This window comes from Marmota flaviventris, chromosome 15 (genome assembly GCF_047511675.1).
Source record: "Marmota flaviventris isolate mMarFla1 chromosome 15, mMarFla1.hap1, whole genome shotgun sequence".
NCBI classification, from domain to species: Eukaryota; Metazoa; Chordata; class Mammalia; order Rodentia; family Sciuridae; genus Marmota; species Marmota flaviventris.
The window spans coordinates 33,571,449-33,595,222 of record NC_092512.1 but is presented as its reverse complement, the minus strand read 5'-3'; the positions used below and the strand labels follow the sequence as shown (position 1 = coordinate 33,595,222).

The 23,774-nt window shown below is 34.4% G+C and overlaps 1 protein-coding gene and 1 long non-coding RNA gene across 23 annotated transcripts in view; one reads left to right on the top strand and one right to left on the bottom strand.

The window, feature by feature from the left end:
- The window catches only part of Rims2 (regulating synaptic membrane exocytosis 2), a 575,440-nt gene that overhangs the window by 160,812 nt on the left and 390,854 nt on the right, over window positions 1-23,774 (top strand). For all 22 annotated transcript variants that reach the window (XM_027948945.2, XM_027948927.2, XM_027949060.3 and 19 more), the window contains one exon: window positions 15,862-16,172. In XM_027948945.2, coding sequence (XP_027804746.2) covers window positions 15,862-16,172 — 311 coding nt within the window. The remainder of the gene's footprint in view (window positions 1-15,861; window positions 16,173-23,774) is intronic.
- LOC139702083 (uncharacterized) lies at window positions 19,605-21,017 on the bottom strand. Its single transcript, XR_011704672.1, has 2 exons — window positions 20,929-21,017; window positions 19,605-20,134 (listed from the first exon to the last, which is right to left on the bottom strand). It is a non-coding gene; the product is annotated as an uncharacterized lncRNA (long non-coding RNA).

The following is a 23,774-nucleotide window of genomic DNA, read 5'->3' as shown; positions in this document are numbered from 1 at the left end:
GTGCTTTTTCTTTATTACTTGAGATATGATTTTTTTCTCCTTTTTTCAGTTAACATTTTGAAATACATAACTGAATTTCCTGATGTTGTACCATCCTTACATCCCTGGAGGTATTGATTATGATATAAATTCTAGTTGTTTAGGATTTTGTTATTTAAATGTTAGCTTATGTTTTAACTCCAAATGTATGTGAGTGGAATTAACCTGTGCTTTGCTTATTTATGTCAAAACTCTATTAGGCTAATAAGATAAATAAAATAAATAAAATAATAAGATTTTATTATCATGTTTAAAATTTAATTTTGTGGAACAATTTTATAATACATGAATTAATGATTCCTCTGGTAGAATTCACCTGTAAAACTGTAGCAGTTGTTATAGGTGTTCTACTCATGTGCCTACAACCCACCCTGGATGACATCTGTAAATAGCTCTTGAGCATACCGATAGCTTCCTAAACCTCTCTGCTTCAGAGCATTTTATGGCCATGAAAACAGGCCTAACCTAAAAGGGAGGGACAGGAGTTCCATTAGCTAATATATACCCCAGTTTCCTTGATTCTGAGAAGATTCCATCATGGCCAAGTTTCATTTGTCTCCCCTCGCCAAAAGTATAAAAATTGGTATATTAGTAATGTTGCATGACCATCATTATCTAATTCTAGAACATTTTCATACCCTCCTAACCCCAAACCCCTGTGTCGATTAGCAGTCATTACTATCTCCTCCCACACCCTAGCAATCACTGATCTACTTTTTTCTCCATGGATTTACCTATTCTGAACATTTCATATAAATGTATTTATTTGATATGTGACCTTTTGTGCCTGACTTATATTAATGTAGGCTATTAAGTGGTATCTTATTGTGGTTTTTATTTGTATTTCCCCAATGACTGATGATATTGATCCTCTCTTCATTTATTTGTTGACTATATGTATATATTCTGTGAAGAAATATTCAAGTCCTTTGCTTATTTTAAAATTTGGTTCCCTTGCCACCCTTATTTTTTCTTTTTGCATTGTTGGGAATCTAACTGAGGGCCTCATGCATTCTACTACTGAGCCACATCTCAACTCTAAATTAGATTATTGATTTATTTTTTATTTTTTATTTATGATTATTGATTTTTAAGAGTTCTTTTTATATATTCTAGTTAGTAAACCCTTATCAGACATATAATTTGAGATATTTTTTCCATTCATTTATTTTCTTGAAAATATTGTTTGCTTCATTCTTTTCCTGAGCCCAGTGAACAAAGATGTGTCCTGCTCATGGTGGTAACAGATGAGCTACAGCAAGGAGAAACTTTGAAGGCTTCTTAAAGTCTAGGTTGGAACAGCTTTACCATCATTTTTGCTTCAGTCTATTGCCTAAAGCAATTCATGTGGTCAAGGGTTAGAGAATCATCTTTCATGGGAAGAACTGAAAAGCCACATGGAAAAGAGTATGAATACAGAGAAGAATATAGTACTGAGACCATTAATTCAGTCTATCATGGGGGCCAAACTTTTGAAGAGCCCAAACAAAAATCAGCTTTATTTTAATCCTGGTATTGCCTTAAAATATGTTCTGTTGATTTTTGTCCTCCTATGCCTTGAGCATGTTTCTACTTTTTTGCTCTAAAAATGGTCTCTTTTGAGGAATTGAGCTTCACTTTGAGGAAAAATATGTTAACGCTAATCATATCCAGACTTCAACATTCAATTAAGACTTGTTCTCTTTTCAGGGTTCTTGGCTAAAAGACCTTGATAGAGATGGGTATAGTAACCCAGAATCCCCTTTAAAGAAAGGTGTGCTGCCCAGCTGTGAGTAGTGGAGAGCAGACAGATTCAGCTGTCAACCCCTTCAAGGTAGCTTCAGCTGTAGAGAGAAGCCTGCCAGACGTGATGCCTTTCCTGGGCAGCCACATCCAGTGGCTGAGAGGTGTGTGCCAAAAGGCCTTGTCAGTTGTCCTAAATCTAGACAATGCTAGTGAGCAGTTCTTGCCTCAGTAATCCTGCAAGATTGGCTAAGGGTACTTCATAACTTACCTTATGTCTAATACTGCTTCCTTCTTCTTCTTTCCACAGAGTTGATTCAAATAAACATCTTGCTTTACCCCCTTCTGAGAGACAGAGGGAAAGGGAAAGAGAGAAAGAGAGAAGGAGAGGGAGAAAGAAAAAGAAAGACAAATAGTTTGATGCATAAATTTTTTAATTTTGATGAAATCTAATTTTTCTATTTTTTCTTTGGCTTATTCTTTTGGTATCACAACTAAGAAACAGTTGCCTAAACTAAGGTCACCAAGATTTACTCTTATTTCTTCTTTAAGAATGTTATAATTTTAGCTCATACATTGAAGTCTTTGATTCATTATGCTTGGTTAAATTTTTGTATATGGTGTGAGTTGGGGATTCAACTTTGTTGTTTTGCCTGTAAATATCCAGTAGTTTCAGTGCCATTTGTTAAGAAGACTATCCCCATTCAATATTCCTGGTACCCTTCTTGAGAATAAAAAACCCGTAGATGTACACTTTTTTTTTTGTGGGGAGGGGGGCTTTGGGGACTTCTCATTCTATTCCAATGGTCTCTATATATGTCTGTCCTTATGTCAGTATCACACTGTCTTGATAACTGTGGCTTTTTGTAGTAAGTTTGAAATAGAGAGTATGAGTTGTGTAAGAGGACCCAATCACTTTATATTTCATTAATACTTATGGTATAAAGAAACTAGCCTATATTTAGAGTTTTTTTCAAGAATGAAATTATGTTATCAAGAGTATTACACAGAAATGGCTGTTTCTAATGAAAAATAAATGTGGCATTCTCCCTCTTCTGATCTAGATTAGATTCTAAAATTATTTGAGATAAATCAAAAGTGTATTTCAATTGAAAAAGTTTGGAAACCTCTGAGATAAACACTATATATCATTTTAATTTAAATGTTTAAGCAATTTAGTGCACACAAAAGTAATCTTAAAATACTTTGTTTCCATGCTTTGAATTTTATTAAACAAGTATTTTTACCAGAAAAGTAAATTTCATAGTAATATTTGAATTTTAAAGTCTTAATTGCTACTTTTTTTCTTAAAGATAGTTTATGAAACTTGGATTGTAGAAATTTACAAAGCAAACATTTTAAAGAAAGTAGTATTCTGTACCTGTGGTTAATATATTAATTTACTCATTCATTGAATAAATCTTGGTATTGTTTAGGCATTGGAAGATAGCAATGAGCTAAATAGGTAAATATCTCTTATCTTCCCAGAAAAAAAATATTTTAGTTAGGGTATGCAGGCAACAAATGAGATAAGTAAGGATTAGAATGTGTAAGCACCCTAGAGAAAATGAAAATTGAGACCCCTTATTTTGGGTGGTTTTTGGTGGTTTGGATGGTCTTAAAAAGTGACAGTTGAGCTTGAAAATAATGAGTTAGTTAGCGTTTACATTTTAGGAGAAAGCAGATCAGCAAGTACCAGGTCTTATGGTAGGTGCATACTTGACATGTTGGAAGAATAGCAGTGAAGTTCAGTGTAGCTGGGGCAGAGCAAGTGAGTGTGGAACAAAGAAGTAGAGAACACTATAAGACACAGGGTGAGATTGTAGAGAACCTTTTGCATCACTATGAGGACTTTGGCATTTATTCCAAGTGAAATAGGGAGCATTAAATGTTCTGATTAAAAAACAAGATTATTTTAATTACATTTAAAAAGGCTTACTTAGACAATTTTGTTGTAATAGGAGAGAAGAGTGGAAGCTGGGAGATTAGTTACCAGGTTATTGCAATAATTTATGTGATTGATGTTGGTTACTTAGACTAGGGTAATTGTGGTGGAGGTGGAGAGATTTTATCAGATGTTTTTAAAAAGTAGAATCAAGGGTTTTTTTTGTTGTTGTTTGTTTTTCTGGGGAATGTGTATGGTATATGAGAGAAGAAGGTCATTCCAAGATTTTGGCCTGAGGCAAACTGGGAGAATGGAGAGTTGCCATTAATAACCATAAGTAAGACTGTGGATGGATCAATTTTGGAGTGTCTAGAATTCAATTTAAAAAAAATTTTTAAAGTTGTAGATGGACGCAATACCTTTGTTTTGTTTTTATTTATTTTTATTTGGCGCTGAGGATCCAACCCAGTGCCCTGCACATGCCAGATAAGCGCTCTATCACTAAGCCACAATCCCAGCCCCTAGAAATCAATTTTGGACTTGTTAAATTTGAGATAAATCAAAATACAAAGGCACTGAACCAGATATAAAGATGTGCTTTAAATTTTGTGCTATCATAGTATTGTGATATGGCTTGTCTTTTTTACAGTAGTAGATATTTCTTAGGTGGACTAAGCTGGACCTGCCTTACATTTGGAGTGGGTCAGATGATTATATGTGATTAATTATGTTATTATCTTCTAGCAGTGCAGGAGCCAAAAGTACACTTTGCAAAGGAAAGTTCTTATAGTAGTCCATGGCTTCTGGAAACTTATTTGCAAGAAATCATGGAGGATCCCAAGTAGTTTTTATCATTAATCTTAAAGTATTTAAAGAATTACTAGCAAGAATTTGAGAATCAGGTAAATGAAGCTTTATGCTCTGAACTTTTCCCCCTCTGAATTAACACAACTTCTTAAAAATTTATTCTCCTTAAAAGGATTGTTGTATTTTCTATATCACTATATTTCATTAGTGTTTCACCATCATTGCCTCTAGCTATACATTTGCAATTTGGTAAACTGACATCTTCTTTACCACCTGTGAACCTTCAAATAGTTATGTCTTGTCCCCTTCCTTTTATAGGATATCCTCTTCAGAAATCCTCATGTTCTGGTTTCTGTTTATAATGAAGTCTTTTAGGTGCATATACCTTCTATTTCAAGAAAAATTAAACTTGCTTTCCCCTGTTTTGAAATCAAAATTTTACTTTAATGTTGTTGATATGATTTAATAATTCTATAGTTTATTCATCATAACTTGTAAGTTCTTCTAGATTATGGAAAGTAAACTGTCAGTTTATAATATGTTTGTTTATATTTCCTCTATTGAATTTTTGAATCACTCAATATGCAATGGAAAATAATTATTCTAATCAACATCACATTTTAAATTATAGAATAATGGTACTGTTTCAACTCATTTTGCCTGAGTTTTTATTTTACACATTTTTAATGGACATTTAATATGTTTTTTAGGGGAAAAATTAGGTTAACTATGTAGTTCCAATATGCAGTGAATTGAGTTGAGCCAGATTGAACAAAGTGCCATAGCACAGACTAGTGGGAAAACATCACAACTACAGCAATATTGTTTCCTTAATCTTGTAAGATAACCCAACCATTTTAATTGTCTTAAAAAATTAGAGACGTTTAAGCTAAAAATCCAATTCAAAATTAAAAATTTGAAGTTTCATATTATTATGAAGGCAGCAATTACCTATTCTGACAATAATCAATATATTTTAAAATGCTTCTCTAGTTTTTTGTAAAATTACATTTAGAACAGAAAATTTATAAAGCAAACTATTTGCTTTGAATAAAATAAAATAAAAAAGAAAACTACAAGATGGGCTGTAGGTATAGCTCAGTGGTAGAGTACTTGTTTAGCATGAACAATGCCTTGGGTTCATGCCCAGCAGTTACAAAAAAAGTACAACTAATTGGTTACTGTTTATATAATTGCCTGATCCCTTTACTCCTACCACTCCACAAAGAAACTTCTGAAAGTAAGCTATATCTTTTCTTTTTTGGCGGGTGGGGTACCGGGGAATGAACTCAGGGGTACTTGAGCCACATCCCCAGCCCTATTTTGTATTTTATTTAGAGATAGGATCTTACTGAATTGCTTTTGCTGAGGCTGGCTTTGAACTTGTGATCTTCCTGCCTCAGCCTCCCCAGACACTGGGATTATAGGCGTGTGCCACCTTGTCTGGATTGTGTATTCCTTTTTTATATTTTTATTTTATTCTTTTTTATTTTGAAATGTTTCAAACATGTAAAAAAGTTTGAATAATATCCAATTATAGAAATCTTAACATTTTGCCATATTTGTTTTATATTTTTCTCTTATTAGAGATATAGCAGTTATCTCAAATACTTATCATTCTATGCATGCTTTTATTTGTATAGTTTATACACATATATAGCCAAGCCTAATATGTTATTTCACAAGATTTTAAACTTGATATTATGGTATAATAGTGTGTATACTTTCCTGAAATTTGCTTTCTTTGTCCAACTCTTGTGTTTTGACAGTTATCTCAAAATTACATTCCTTTAAATTTGTTTATTTTGACTGCTACATATAATCCTCTTGCATGAGTATGCTATAGTTATCCATTATCATATTGACTTACATTATCTATATTTTTTCTAATAGAAATAGTGCCGAATGAACATTCCTGTTCATGTCTTCTGTGCCTGCTTGAGAGCTTTTCTAGAGGAGAAGTGAGATTTCTGGGCAATAGAGTATAGATAGCTATTTTCAATTCACTAGCTAATTCAGAATGGTTCCTCAAACTGGATGAAATAACTTACAATCCTGAGAGGAATGTTTGTATTGGTTCCTTTCTCTCCAATGCATGGTATCTTCAGACTTTTAAATGTGGCCAACCTGATGACATGAAATAGTAATTGATTTTTTTTATTGTATTTTGTATTTGTTCTTTTTTAGAAATACATGACTGTAGAGTATATTTTGGCATATTACATGTACACAGAGTATAACTTCCTATTGGTAATTGATTCTTAAAATTTTGCATTTCCTGACTCATGGGGTTAAATACCATTTGTTTATTGTCCAGTTGGGTTTCTCTATGGAATTATTTGATCTAATTCTTGATCTATTATTTTACTGTTCTGTTTGTCCTTTTCTTGTTAAACCATGGAAGTTCTTCACACATTCCAAATTCATATCTTTTGTTAACTAGTTACATTGCAATAAAACTTATTCCAGATTGGGTTTTCTTTTCTTACTTTGCTTATTTTTTTAGTTAGAAGTGTTAAAAATCTTAACATAGTAGAATTTATCATATAAAAAATAGTTTGTGTGTTTTTGTATCTGGATCAAGGAATTTTGTCTTTCATGTTTCAATGTTTAATCCATTTGAAATTGATTTTTATATTTGATATGAAGTGGGAATCTATTTACAACCTGTTGTCTCAGCTATAATAATTGAATATTGCATCTTTTCTTCACTAATTTGTAAGCTCAACATTGATATATGTGAGAGTCTGTTTTTATAGCTTCTAAATGATTCATATTTTATTTAGGATCTCTTTACTAATGTCACACTTTCTTAATTTCACTTCATAAGTAGAGTTAGTCCACCTTAAACTGTTATTTCTCTTCAGAGTTATTTTGGTTTTTCTTATTGTTGACTCATTAATATTCATTTTAGAATCAGCTTGATAAAATCCATAAAACATATAGCATGAAGTTTGATTAAAATTGCATTTAACTTTATAGATGTAATTTGGACAGACTGACATCCTGAGAGTATTTGGTTTTCTCATCCCCCAGTAATGTATCTGTCTACTGATGTAGGTGTTCTTTTAGCTCTTTCAATATAGTTTATGGTATTTAATTGAATAATCTTGCTTTTTTATTTCTCCTTTCTTTTTAGAATTTTTGTATATTATTTTTCTTTATAGTAGGTATCTTTAAATTTTTTATTTAATGTTTTATAATTTTATTGGTGATATTTGGGAATGCTGTTTAATTTGGTTTATTCTTTGCTCTAGGAAATTCATTGAGCTCTCTTATTACTTTTAATATTTTGGCTGTAGATTTTCTGTTATAATCAAATGTTGTTTACAGTCAACTAGTGTTCAAATAAAGTAGTTTTATTTCATTCTTCTGTCTGTGCTTGTGTGCATGTGTGGGCTTAATAGGCTAAAACCCCCAGACCAGTGTTGAATATTATGTGGTATACTGGGGATCCTTAGCTTATCCCTTACTTTAAAAGGAATGTCTTTACCTTTCATCCTTAATTATTAAATAGGATATGAAGTTTTTATAGAGACTTTGCCGGGTTAAGGCATTGCTTTTCTTTTTCTTGTTTGCAAGATTTTGTATTTTTTTTTTTACATATTGAATTTTATATTTTATGAAGACTGAATATTTCTTCCATTTCTGTTGATAGTCTTTTTTTTTTTTTACCATTTTTATCTGTTAATGTGGTCAATTAGATTAATATATTTTCTTAAATTTTTTAATTTGTTTAAATTAGTTATACATGACAATAGAATGTATTTATGCACTTTGATATATCATACATAGGTGGGATATAATTTTTCATTTTTTTGAGTGCACATGTTGCAGAATCATATTGGTCATGTAATCATATATATATATATATATATATATATATATATATATATATATATATACACACACACACACACACACACAATAATAATGTCTGTTTCATTCTACTATCTTTCCTATCCCCACATCCTCTGCCCTCCCCTCCCATCACTTCCCTCTACCTAATCTAAGGTAACACTATTCTTCTCTAGTGCCCCCATCCTTATTGTAATTTAGCATTCTCATATTAGAGAAAACATTATGCCTTTCGTTTTGTGGGATTGGCTTATTTCGCTTAGCATGATATTCTCCAACTCTAACCATTTACTGGCAAATGCCATAATTTCACTCTTCTTTAAAGCTGAGTAATATTTTATTGAGTATATATAACATATTTTCTTTATCTATTCATCTATTGAGGGACACCTAGGTTGGTTCCATAGTCTAGCTATTGTGAATTGAGCTGATATAAACATTGCTGTGGCTGCGTCACCATAGTATGCTGCTTTTAAGTCCTGTGGATATAAACCAAGGAGTGGGATAACTGGGTTCAATGGTGGTTCCAGTCCCAGTTTTCTGAGTTATCTCCATACTGCTTTCCATAGTTGTTGAACCAATTTGCAGTCCCACCAGCAATGTATGAGTGTACCTTTTTCACCATATCCTTGCCAACACTTATTGTTGTTTGTATTCTTAATAGCTGCCATTCTGACAGGAGTAAGATGAAATCTTAGAATAGGTTTGTTTTGCATTTTTCTAATTGCTAGAGATATTGAACACTTTTTCATATATATGTTGATCAATTGCATTTCTTCTGTGAAGTGTCTGTTCAATTCCTTAGCCCATTTATTGATTTGGTTATTTGGGTTTTTTTTTTTTGGTATTAAGTTTTTTGAGTTCTTTATATATCCTAGAGATTAATGCTTTATCAGAGGTGCATGTGGTAAAGATTTTCTCCCAATCTCTAGGCTGTCTCCTCATTATTAATTGTTTCCTTTGCTGAGCAGAGTTTTTTAATTTGAATCCATCCCATCTGTTGATTCTTGATTTTACTCCTTGCGCTTTAGGAGTCTTGTTAAGGAAGTCAGATCCTAGGCTGATGTGGTGCAGATTTGGCCTTATTTTTTCTTCTATTAGGCACAGGGTCTCTGTTCTAGTGCCTAAATCTTTGATCCACTTCAAGTTTATTTTTGTTTAGGCTGAGAAATAGAGGTTTAATTTCATTTTGCTACATATGGATTTACAGTTTTGCCAGCACCATTTGTTGAATAGGCTATCTTTTCTCCAATGTATATTTTTGGCACCCTTGTCTAGTATGAGATAACTGTATTTATGTGGGTTTGTCTCTGTGTCCTCTATTCTGTACAATTGGTCTACAAGTCCTTTTTGGTGCCAATACCATGCCGTTTTTGTTACTATTGCTCTGTAGTATAGTTTAAGGTCTGGTATAGTGATGCCACCTGCTTCACTCTTCTTGCTAAGGATGCTTTAGTTATTCTGGGTCCCTTATTTTTTCAGATGAATTTTATGACTGCTTTTTCTACTTCTATGAGGAATGTCATGGGAATTTTGATTGGGATTGCATTAAATCTGTATAATGTTTCTGGTAGTATGGTCATTCTGAAAATATTAATTCTACCTATCCAAGAACAAGGGAGATCTTTCCATCTTCTAAAATCTTCTTTAATTTCTTTCTTTAGTGTTCTGTAGTTTTCATTGTAGAAGTCTTTCACCTCTTTCATTAAGTTGATTCCCAAGTATTTTATTATTTTTTTTGAAGTGCTTTCTCTTTTTCTACTTCCTGAAATAAATTGAAGAGCATTGGTATTAGCTTTTCTTTAAAGGTCTTGAAGAACTTTGCTGTGTATCCATCAGGTCTTGAGCTTTTCTTAGTTGGTAGGCTTCTGATGGCATCTTCTATTTTATCGCTTGAAATTGATCTGTTTAAATTGTGTATATACTCCAGTTCAGTTTGGGCAAATCATGTGACTCTAGAAATTTGCTGATACCTTTGATATTTTATATTTTATTGGAGTGCAAACTTTCAAAATATTTCTAATTATCTTCTTAATTTCTGTAATGTCTATTGTGATATTTCCATTTTCATCATGGATTTTAGTAATTTGAGTTTTCTCTCTCCCTCTCTTCATTAGCATGGCTAAGGTCTTATAAATTTTATTTATTTTTTTCAAATAACCAACTTTTTGTTTTGTCAATTTTTTTCAATTGTTTCTTTTGTTTCAATTTCGTTGATTTCAGCTCTGACTTTAATTATTTCCTGTCTTCTACTGCTTTTGGTGTTGATTTGTTGTTCTTTTTCTAGAGCTTTGAGATGTAATGTTAGGTTATTTATTTGTTGACTTTTTCCTCTTTTAGGGAATGAACTCCATGCAATGAACTTTCCTCTTAGTAGTGCCTTCATAGTTTTCCAGAGATTTTGGTGTATTGTGTCAGTGTTCTCATTTACCTCTAAGAATTTTTAAATCTCCTCTTTGATGTCTTTTGTGACCCCATTGTTCATTCAGTAGCATATTATTTAGTCTCCAGGTGTTGGAGTAGCTTCTATTTTTCATTTTATCATTGATTTTTAATTTCATTCTATTATGATCTGATAGAATGTAGGGCAGTATCTCTACTTTTTTGTATTTGCTAAAAGTTGCTTTGTGGCATAATATATGGTCTGTTTTAGAGAAGGAGCTGTGTGCTGCTGAGAAGAAAGTGTATTCACTCATTGATGGATTAAATAATCTATATACATTTGTTAAGTCTAAGTTACTGATTGTATTATTTGGTTCTATAGTTTCTTTGTTTAGCTTTTGTTTGGAAGATCTATCCAGTGGTGAAAGTGGTATGTTATAATCACCCAGAATTATTGTGTTATGGTCTGTTTAACTCTTGAACTTGAGAAGAGTTTGTTTGATGAACATAGATGCTCCATTGTTTGGGGCATATAAAATTATTATTTTTATGTCTTGTTTTTGAATGGTTCCCTTAAGCAGTATCTCTTTTGATTAACTTTGGCTTGAAGTCTACTTTATTTGATATGAGGATGGAAACCCCTGCTTGTTTCTGCAGTCCAAGTAAGTGGTATGTGTTTTCCTCAACCTTTCACCTTTAGTCTGTGGATGTCTTTTCCTATGAGATGAGTCTTTTGAAGGGAGCATATTGTTAGGTCGTTTTTTTTTTTTTAATGCAATCTACTAGTCTATGTCTTTTGATTGGTGAAATTTGGCCGTCAACATTCAGGGTTATTATTGAAACATGATTTGTTTGATCTGTCATTTTGTTTATTTTTTGTATTTAACTTGACTTGGTTTCTCTTTTCATTGTTTTTTCCTTTTAATTATCTCCTCATGGAATATTTTGCTGAGGATGTTCTATAAAGTGCAGGCTTTTGAGTTGTAAATTCTTTTAACTTTTGTTTATCATGGAAGGTTTTTATTTTGCCATCAAGTCTAAAGTTTAATTTTTCTGGATATAAGATTTTTGGTTAGCATCTATTTTCTTTCAGAGCTTTGTATATGTTGTTCCAGGATCCTCTAGCTTTCAGGGTCTGGGTTGAAAAATCTTCAGAGATCCTAATTGGTTTTCCCCTCTATGTGATCTGATTCCTTTCTCTTGTGGCTTTTAAAATTCTATCCTTATTCTCTATAATAGGCATTTTCATTATAATGAGTGGGGAGGGCTTTGGTGATGGCTGCAGAGTCCCAAGATGTAGGTGGAAGTAGGCCTGGGTTCAGTCCTGGGTCTGCTGGTAGGCGTGTGGTCCTGTGACTAACCTTGTCCTTGGCTACTGTGTGAGTGGGAGGGGTGGTCCTAGGCCTGGGACTTTGCTTGAGGTGAGTCTACTGGTCAGTGCGGTAGTCCTGGGCCAGGACCTGTGCCTTGGTTCCTGTGTGGGTTGATGGGGAGGTTCTGGGCCTGGGGCTAGGGTCCGGCATGGGTGTACTGGTCCTGCCGGGATTCATTCTTCAGGATGCCCTAGCACTCACCTGAGGCATAGGTCATTCAGAGTGGATTTGGCAGTGTGTCATGGTAAAGAAAAGTCAGAAAAGGCCAGAATTAGCTTTCCACAACTATCCTTAGGTCTATTTTGGCATGAAAAACATATAAACCGCTGCATGTCCCTCCAACAACTCCTCTTGTTCCCCATAGTGTGGGTAGAGGTGATTTTGCAGAATAATCTGTATTACGGATAGCTTGGGTCATGGCTAAATAGAAGATTATTTGGAGACTAAGAGGAGTCTGCACTGCCTGTGGGAATCTAAGTCAGGGCAATTTAATAGTGGAGCACAGTCCTCAAATGAGGAACCTAGACTATGAATTAGTTAACCTCTAGGCCTTTCTTGGCTTTTAAAATTCTATCAGAGGAAGGGGTAGAAATAGGGAATTTGTTCAATGGAGCTAGACAGCATTCTAAAATCTAGTAAGGTGGCTTTATAGAAAAATCTGGTTAGTGTGCTGTTGAGAAAAAACAGATCAAAGGTAGAGAAATAATCTGCATTTCTTTGTAATTTTTTCAAAGCCGTAACTACAGCCAACAGAGAAAAGTTTATAACAACCAAAACTTAAAAATGTCCAAGGTTTAAGCTTTGTCTGTACTGCTGCTACCTGCTGAGAGATTTTTAGAAGACCTATTAGACTTTCTCTTTCAACCTGCAAATGTGACTATGGCTAGAGATGCCATGCTTGCTCTTCATGGAGAATCTGGGAAAGTCTTGCTGTTTATTTAGGGTTACTGGATGAAGCAAATTTCTGATTTGTGTTTGTAGTACTGAAGGCTCTTATGTAGAGATCACAGTGATCTCTTAGTTGCTTAAGAAATTTATCTGAAAACCTTAATCTGCTAGGTTATGGGCCAGTGCCTGAACTTTGAAAATCCACCATGGCAGTGCTCGGGAGGAGCTTGCTGTTCAGTAACCCAGATGTCCTTGAGAGAAAGACACCATTGACATGGACATGGTGATGTGAACATTTTAGGGTAATATTGTGGTTGAGTCTGTCTGGACTTCCAGGCCTCTTGCAGATCTCTGCCTCCTTGTTTTTCTTCAAACACAACCTGGGCCAGAGGAGAAGGCATTAAGGAAATCTGTGGTGTGAATGCATTCCTTTTGTAGTATTTACCATAACTGATATAAATAATACTTGTACAATTATTTATTTGCTTGACTTCCCCACTATAAACTCCACAGTGAAAAAATGTCTGTTCAGCTATATTCACCAGCTCTTAGCATAGTTTCTGACATATATTAGCCAGTTAGTGAATATTGTATGAATTCATAAATAATTAAGAATTTGTCTTAATAGTTATTTGTCCATCTGTAAATAAATTGGAATTTTATGGTCTGAATTAATTTTTATGGCAAATTATAGCTCCATCCAAGTTCATTTACTAATATGGAATATAGTCTTATTCTTTTAGTAGAATATATAATAGACATATTTAGTGATGTGCTCATAAATGCAAAAACCTGTTTTCTGTTAGAATTAGCTCTAGTTTATAGCATTTTCTAATTTCTGTAGTCTAAATATACCTATTGTGGCATTATAATGAAAATGCCTATTATACAGAATAAGGATAGAATTTTAAAAGCCACAAGAGAAAGGAATCAGATCACATAGAGGGGAAAACCAATTAGGATCTCTCTAGATTTTTCAACCCAGGCCCTGAAAGCTAGAAGATCCTGGAACAACATATACCAAGCTAATACACTTCATGGAGTATGGAGTTGGGAAGAGATGTGCACAACTGATTTTTATGAGTCAGTGAACCATACTGAAGTTTTTAAATATCTTTCTTTTACCAATGCATTTTTCTCAAATACAAAGATTGTGCTAGTGATACACATTCAATAGAATATGTACTTTAAAATGATTGTAGATTAGTTAAGCTAGTGCTATCAACTATAAAAGATAAACAAAAAAATCTTTGTAGCTCAACATAATAGAAGTTTATTTCTGACTTCTATGAAGTCTGTATGTGACTAATCAGCTGAGGGTTCCTCCAAATTTTCATTGAGTTTCCAGGTTCATTTTTTCTGTTGCTCCGTAATCACTAATGCCTTGAGTGAAGAAACATGAAGGTGATATGTGAGAATTTTTCTTATAGGTCATAGAAGTGGCACATACTATTTCACTTATAATCCATTGGCTTGAATATAGTCTTAAAACCATAGCCACCAATAACTAAATATAAGGAAATGTTTATAAGAGGAAAAGGAAATAAGTTTGTTGAATAGCCACAATCTTCCACAATTTTCTAGTCATATTACAGAGTACACTGATCGATTTTTACTCTTCTCCTTATTTCTTCTCTAATAAATAAATTTACATAAGCAGGCTGGTAATGGTTAGAAGTGGAGTCTAGTTAAATCTTTTTCTGTGCAGAGTTAACTTGATCATATGAGGTTGGCTTTGGCCTCATTAACATCAGTCTTTAACTCATAATCCTTTCATTTTTTGAATTACTGTATTATTTTTAATGCTATATAGGCATATTTAGGATTGAAAGTTGTGTGTGTTTGTGTGTGTGTTTATAAATAATCTTGAATTGTCAAGATGTTTTTTGATAATTATGAGTACTAGTAAAACTAAAAGGCTCTAACCTATGAGTTGAGATTTACAGGCATGCATATTTATGGTCACACAGATATTAATTACAATACTCTTAGATTCTTGCAGTCTGAAAAACTTTTCTATCAAAAAATCAAATATAAAATAGCCATTACCAGGATCAGGGGACTTAGGGAAAGGGACATTGCTGTTTAATGTGTGTAGAGTTTCAGTTTTTGAAGGAAAGTGTCAGAGATCTATTTTGCAACTGTGTAATTATATATAACATTAGTGAACTGTACACTTAAAAACGATTAAGATGGTAAATTTTATGTTCTTTTTTACCATATTAAAAATGTACTACTACAAATAATGAGTAATTAATACTTTTTTTTTTGAGCTGAACAATGTTCTTAGCTTTATTTTAACCATTAGGAGCTACTTAAAAGAAGTAAAACCCCATCAAGGAGCATATAATATAATTGGTGATAGATTAATATTGACAGCTAATTTACTGGAAGTGTATTATATAACAGGTATTGTACAAGACATTTCATATAAATTATTTCTAATTATCTATAAAATATGGGATGATAAGTATTTTTTATCATATCCTTTCCTTTTTATTTTATTGTTAAAGAAGCTAAATTCTGTAGATATGATGGTTTAGTACCTTGCTGAAGGTTGCAAAGTTTCTAATCTTGGATCTGGTATTTAAACTCAACTATCTAACTTCAAAATCCTTTTTCTATATATTACATCATGCCTCTCATTACATAAAAAATAAACTAGTAATTTGATGCTTTATACTTTGGTATTTGTACTGTCAATAAGTATTGTCTATTTTATTATAATTATTCTGGCAAAATTGAAAGAAAGGATAAATTATTTAATTTATAGTAGCAGTTAACCTGATTGCATTTTAACTTTAGATAGACAACCATAAATTTTTTTGTTGGCTCAAATTGCTGTCTCTCTTTTTTTTTTTCACTTTTGGGAACATTAATTATTTTTCCCTGTGTCTTCACATACAGGTTATGTGGGTATGTAATTTGTGCCGAAAACAACAGGAAATCCTCACTAAATCAGGAGCATGGTTTTATAACAGTGGATCTAATATACCACAGCAATCTGATCAAAAAGTTCTTCGAGGACTGAGAAATGAGGAGGCACCTCAGGAGAAGAAAGCAAAACTGCGTGAGCAGGCCCAATTCCAAGGACCCCCAGGTGACTTATCTGTACCTGCAGTGGAGAAAAGTCGATCTCATGGGCTCACAAGACAGGATTCTATTAAAAATGGGTCAGGAATGAAGCACCAAATTGCCAGTGACATAGCTTCAGACAGGTAAACATTTTGTTTAATCTTTAGGTGAATATATTTTTCTTTTTAAAAATATTTTTTAAAGTTGTAAAATGGAAACAATACCTTTATTTTATTTATTTATTTTATGTGGTGCTGAGAATCGAAACCAGTGCCTCACTTGTGCAAGACAAGAACTCTACCACTGAGCTACAGTGCTAGCCCGAATATATTATTCTTAATCCTCATTCCAAACAGAAATAAAAAAAACATGGAACATATTATAAATGTTAATATTTTACATAAATGCTAAATATGATATTCAGGACTTGAGCTATGATAGGTTTGGACAATCTTATGTTTTATGTGGGAGTGCTATCAGATAGATTTCCCAGATAAAGAAGTGAAATACATACTTCTTTTAAATTCTAGTCTTTCAAGATGCTTTGAAGTATCATACTGAAGTCTTGATTTGTATTTCTTGAATAATGGCATAGGACATTTCTTCTTGTATTTTTTAACCATTCACATATTTTCTTTGTGAAGAGTCTATACCATTTATTTTTTTGCACTTTAAATTCCTGAATTATAAGAGTGGTTGATATTCCCTTTCAAGCTATATGTATTGTAAATATTTCTTCTTGAAATTTCTTGAAGTATAACTTAAACAGTTTAACAAATTTTCAATGAAAAAAATGTTTTATTTTGAGATTGTCTAATTTGTTATTATTATCATTAGTGGTTTGTGTGTCTTGTCTAAGGAATCCTTACCTACCCTAAAATGTGGAAGGTGTTCTATTCTAAGTCCTTCAAGAAGCTTTATAACTTTAGTTTAAATAAAGAGAAAACAATATTTTCTTATATTTTTCCTAGAAGCTTTATAATTTTAGATTTTACATTTAGATCTATCATTCAATTTTGGTTAACCTTGTGTGTGGTCAAACAGGAAGATTTAAATGTCTTTTTTTTTTAACATGGATATTCAGTTGTTTCAATACCATTTGTTGAAAAGATAAAATCTTTTCTCTACCGAATTGCTTTTTTTCTTTGTCAAAAATCGTTAACATTTGAGTGGGTCTGTATGTAGATTTTCCATTCCATTTCGCTGATCAATCTGTATTCTAAAACCACATTGTTTTGATTTCTGTAGAGTTATATTATCTTCAAACCAGGTAGTCTCTAACTTTTTAAAAAGGCTGTTTTAAATATTCTTTTTAAAAGCTGTTTTGGGTATTCCAAGTATTTCTATTTGAAGTTTAGAATCATGCCATAAGTATAATTTGGACTAGTTTCCCACAAATGCATGACTTTTTACTTAATTCACACAGAAATGTGTCTGCCACTTCTGAACATTATAAATAATATAAAGTAAGTTTCTTATAGCAGCATATAGTTGGATTTTGTGTTTTAAATCCATTTAGTCTCTGTCTTTTGAATAAGTTAACCTATTTACGTTTTTGATAATTGTTGAGAGGTCAGGTCTTATTAAAGTCATTTGGTAACTTGATTTCTAGTTTTATTATTTTCCTTTTCCATCCTCTTTCCCCTCCTCCTCCTCCTCTTCCTCCTCCTCTTCCTCCTCCTCCTCCTCCTTCTTCCTGATTTATTTAAATTGACAAATGAAAATGGTGTGTTTTATTTATGGTGGGTAATATGATGTTTTGACATGTGCACTTTGTGGAATAAGGTAAATCAAGTTATTTGACATGTGTATTATTACCTCATATACCTATTTTTTTGGTTATGAGAAGACTTTTAGCAGTTTTCAAATATACATTATTATTAACTATAGTCATGATGTACAATAGCACTCTTTTTTATACTAACCTTTAATGGGGTTCAGTGTGATATTTCCATACATGTACAGTGTGCACTCTTTCCTTTCTTAAAATCTTCCTTTGTGGTTAATTGATTTAGTTTAGTAGAGTGTTTTGATTCCTTGCTTCTTCTTCTTATTATTATTATTATTTTGGTTTGTCTATTATAGATTTTTGTTTTGTTTCATTTTAGGCTTACAAAAACATCTTTTGAATATTACAAGCTGTTTTGAAATATATCAATATATCATGATCATGAAGATAAGAAACAAAAGAAAATGAAAATGTTTTACTAGAAAATTCTATACTTTGATTACGTTCTGCCTACATTTTGAATTTTTGATGTTCATTTTACATTTTTCTATATTGTCTATCTCTTAGCATATTATTAATATAGTTATTATTTTAATGTCAACTGAAGATATGAATAATCTATGCACTATGTGGACAATAGTAGAATATTCTGATTTTGTCTGTATAGTAACTCTTACCAGTGAGTTTTATACCTTCGGATGTTTTCTTCTTACTCATTAATTTCTCTTTCTTTCAGTTTAAAGAACTCCTGTCATATTTCCTCTAGGACAGGTCTGGTGGAGATATATGATCCAGATTTTTTTTTTTTAAATCTTCTTGGTTGGTAATTTCTCTATTCAGTACTGTAAAAATCTTCTGCCTTCTCTCCTGTCCTATAAAGTTTTTACCAAGAAGTCTGGTACCAGGTGAATTGGAACACTCTTATGTCTTGTTCCTTTTTTTCCCCCTTGCCTTAAGAAACTTTTCTTTAACTTTTGAGAGCTTCATTATAATATATCTTGGGGTAGACCTGATTGAATTTAATCTGACAGGCAACCTTTGACCTTTTCTGCTCTGAACATTTGTATCTTTTTCTCGGTTTGGGAAGTATTCTGCTATTATCTCTTTGAATAGACTTCTTTATTCAAAGACTGACCTTTGGCAGTCTCAAGTCCCTTTTGAACCCCAGTGACCTGAATATTTACTCTTTTAATCCTGTCTCCCAATTCCCTTAAGCTTTGTTTATTCCCTTTCGTTCTTTTTTTTCTTTTTACTCCTCTCTGTATTTTCAAATACACTGTGTTTGATCTCCCTCATTTTTTCTTCTGTTGTCTTCTGCTATTGATGCCTTTTATTGTGTTTTTAAACATGCTTAGTGTATTTTTCAGTTCAGTAATTTGTTTATTTTAAACTGATTCCATTTCATTGTTAAATGATTTAATACTCCTATAGAGAAACTTATTTATGTTTTCTTGATTTCTAGTTTTATTATTGTTCCTTTACTTTAAATAAGTGTTTAAAATTCTCCATTCAAGAATTCACTCATATTCTTGGTGTATTGCTGCAGTCCGGCTGCAGCAAAATAACCAGGGGGTGACGAACAACTTGTGTACGTTGATACAGCAGGAGTAGGAGCCGTTTATTGCAGGACAGGAGCAGTATTTATACATTCCACACAGCTTATCTAATTAGCATAAACTAGATACATCAGTCAACCAATAAGGAATCTCCACACTTAATGGCTCGCTTCTGTTACTTCTCAAACCACTCCCTCTGGCATTTTGCCAGGCACCATCCAGACTTGTTTACGAACTCTAACATTCCCCTGGCTAAATGCCAGGTGTTATTTTGACTTGTTTACAGACTCTAACATTTCCCCCTTTTGTTTAATTTAAATAATGACCATAGTGGTTTTTACAGAAACACCATAAATAACCTGCTACAAACAGAAAGGGAGGATACAAAATGCCACAATACCAAGCCACTTGATGGCTCCATGCAAGAAGCCCTTGGAAAAATTATACCAGCAATGACACCGTTAGCAAAGATACCGAGTTACAATTTGTTGTAGATTACAGTTTGTTATCTCAGTCCAGGTAAAGCAGTGTCTCAATAGATTAACTCACAGTCTAGGTAAATCACAGTCCAGGTAAGTTCTGCAGGCAGCTAGCTTAAATCACAGTCCAGGTAAGTTCTGCAGGCAGCTAGCCTAAGCTGTAGTAGCAGAAACAGCAACAACTCCGAAGTCTCGTCCGTTTCTCAGCCGAAGTTTTGTCCGGTTCTCAGCAACACTGGAAATTCTTCCACCTTCGTCTTCACTGACACTGGGACGAAGGCAGGAACTCCGGATGGCTAAAGAAAATCCTGTAGTATTCCAGCAGGCACTAAGAAAACAACCTTCTGAACAATTTAGTACATTATCTCAAGGTTTTTTTGCATTTGAAATAAGCATTAATAGTGCTCATTACTCATCAGCTTCCAGGTGTGGGAGAACCATTGTAGCTTAGTTATTGGCATTGAAAATGACCAAACATCAGGGACGCCTGTAGCTCTTCTGCGGGCTGTAGCGTCCCGGGCAGCCCCAGATGGCCCTGGGGAGAGTCCCGGACTCAAACTGCTACTGGGCACAGGGAGCAAGAGCCTACGAGAGTGTGCCTCCTGGTCAGGTCTAGATTTGGGCTCCTGGCAGTGGAAGAGCCAGCTCCCCGGGCCAGGAGGCGGGGAAGGGCCAGTCGCCTCCGCCTCTTGGAAACTCCTTGCTGAGCTGTGACCGGCTTGCACACTCGGCAGCCGCCTCTCTGCTTCATGCACCCTCCAGTAACGAAAAGTATTCAGTAATAGCCTTTTGCTGCAACTTTTTTCCTGATAATCCTTCCTCCTCTGATAATCTTTCTTCTTCTGAACTTTCTGTTTCTTTCTGACTAGAGTTCCTGGGCTTCTATCAACATATGCCCTAACTATTCTTGATTCCACTGGAGTGCCTTCTTCCCTTAGAAATTTACTTCTCACCCCTTCCATATTTTCATCACAAAGACAATACAACATTTCAAGACAAAACAAGACACAAACATACTGTATCAATCTTCTCCATTTTCTTGAAATGACCATTTTTCCTCTCGCCCTATCTGCCTAGGGACGAGCAGATTTGCTCCCGTCCTATCTATGGACGGGCAGCTTTTTTCGTCACTTACCCCCGAGTGTCCCGGGGCTCCCCGTAACGGGCCACCATCTGTAGAAGGCCGGCTGCAGCAAAATAATCAGGGGGGTGACGAACGACTTGTGTTGATTGATACAGCAGGAGTAGGAGCCGTTTATTGCAGGACAGGAGCGTATTTATACATTCCACACAGCTTATCTAATTAGCATAAACTAGATACATCAGTCAACCAATAAGGAATCTCCACACTTAATGGCTCGCTTTTGTTACTTCTCAAACCACTCCCTCTGGCATTTTGCCAGGCACCATCCAGACTTGTTTACGAACTCTAACATTCCCCTGGCTAAATGCCAGGTGTTATTTTGACTTGTTTACAGACTCTAACAGTGTATGGCATAATATTTTGGCTGTTAGGTAAGGCCATGGGTCCTGAAAGTTTTTGATATTTCTGGGTATGTGACATCATCTATGCATGGAAAGATTAGGTATTTATTGCAGTCTTTGAAATATTTGTGCCTATATTTTCAGAAATTCTAAACAGGGTGCTTATTTTCTCTAGGCCTGTTGTCACTTCTGCTGTTTTGGCACTAGATATGCCCTGTCTAGATTTGCCACGAGCCTGTTTTTGGCATGCTGTCACTTTTTCAGCACTAGAGGGTGATTCAAGCCCAATTTTGTTCCAAATCCATGCTGTTGTGTTCAACATGAACTGGGGGACTTTGTCCCTAAAAGCCTCTCCCAGGGGCTGGGGGAGGTCCAGAGATTTTGTCTACAGTCATTAGCCTCTGGTCAGGCACTATGGAGGGATTAACTCCACGCTCTTATGTCATTATAGTGCTCCTCTTTGGTTTCCTCCCCTAAGCAGACACCTATTCTCTCTGTGTTGTGCTGCTTGTGTCTGTGGGAGAAATGGTGGACAGTTCTCTAGCCAGAAATGCCACAATGCTGTATCATGCCCTGAGCTCAAAGCCCACCAAGACCAGTGCAACACCAAAGTAGGACTCATAGTACTATGAGCTGCCCACTTCTGAGGTGAACTATTGACCTAAGATCATATCAACCAGTAACAGGTGATATTGACTAGAATAGAAGTCTGATAGACTGGTTCTATTTATCACCTGGCTATTGGAGCTATTTTAGAGGCTCCATTCTTGGCACTGGCCTGGGGATGGGTCTGTTAGAGTCTGCCTGATGTTAGGTTTCACCAGCCTGGCACTTACTTCCAGAGCAAAATCCTTTGCTTAGTCTCATATCTAATCTTTAGTGGATAGAATATTGTTCCTAAGGTTGAGGTAGTGTTAGTGAAGGCAGTCCTTTAGCCACTCAGGATAAGGGAAAGTTGGGATGCACCTGATTCTGATAGGTGCAAGTACCTGTACAGTCTCAGTTATACCTAGGCCTATACTGCTGCTGGCAGTGATGCAAACCATAGACTCATGTCTATCCCACGAGGAACAAGTCTTTGCTTATTGCAGGGATAGGTCTAGAGGCTCTGTCTAAACATGATCTGGGTATAGTTAGGACCTTTGCTTTTTACTGGGCCTTGGTCTCACTGTGGTTGACCTGACCCTGGGCTTCAAGGCAAAAATCTTATGTTAACTTTTGTACGTTGCTTCCTAGCAGGTATAGTCTTGTTCCCTGCTGCACTACCTGAGGTTGGGGGAGAGATGGTATAAGCAATCCTTTGGTCCCTTAGCTAACATGGTTCCAAAGGCTCAGTCTGTGGGTGCTGGTCTGGGTCCTATTTATGGGGCCATGCCCAGCATTAGGTTTCATCATTGCAGGTCTGGTAGTAGGTTTCAAGTCTGAGACCTGGACTTAATTCCTTCTCTATCCTTCAAGTGGGAGATTTCTCTCTCCAAACTGTTCTGCATTGCTTGAAGATGGTAGAGGGGTGATGTGGGCAACTCTTTCCTTCCTGCCTTCTGCAATAAATTTTTTCTTAATATTTTATAAGGCACTATGGTCTCTTACATGGCTTCATTAGCTCTTGCAAAGATAGTTTGGTATGTTGTTCAAATTGAGTAATATCTGATCATTTGTAGGGTGATTTTTTGCTACATTTTAAAAATTTCAGGTTTCATTGAAATTTTATTGGTATTAGATGTTTAAAACATTGTGAAATTAGATAAAAAGAATGAATTTTTCTTTCAACAAGACTCTTTTTATTAGATACAGAGATGCCTATATTTTTAGAGTGCTGAGAGTGTGTACCTAGAACCAAACAAGTTGTATTTAAATTTATTTAATGGATTACATATGGTTAAAAGACTATGTAACCTATTTTCATGAGCTAATCTATGAAACTATGGCATAATTTTTATGAATCTTGTTTAAAAGGGTTATCTTAAATGTGTTGTGAGAAAATAATTGCATGAACATAAGAGAAATAAGATAAAAAGTTCTCACTAGTGGCCTGTGTCGGGAGGGAATAAGTAACGTTTGGACATGTGGGCTGGCTGGAAATAAAAGGCTGAAAAAGTAATATCAAGAAATAAAAACAAAGGACAAGAAATACATTTGAGAGCAGGGGATTTGGGGGTGGAAAAGACTCTATGGGTCTGATCCTAAGAAAGGGAAAAAGTCCACGAATGCTTTATTTATAGTGAAACACATCAAAGGAATTTATTGTGAGGAAGGGTTCTTCAAGGTAAACAAAAAGTCAGAGGCTGTGGGGAAGTTGGCCTGATTGGGGACTTATCAGTTGTGCAATATTTCTTCTTCCTCCAGGCAGCTGGTGCTTCAAGGCTAGTTGGGCACATTGGTATCTCTTTCTACCTCTGTAAAGTTGCGTTTTAACCTAGGGCTGCCTGAGCCAATAAATTCTGAGGTATTACAGAATTCTCTTTGATCAGGATGTTTGCCAAGGTAGCAAAGCAG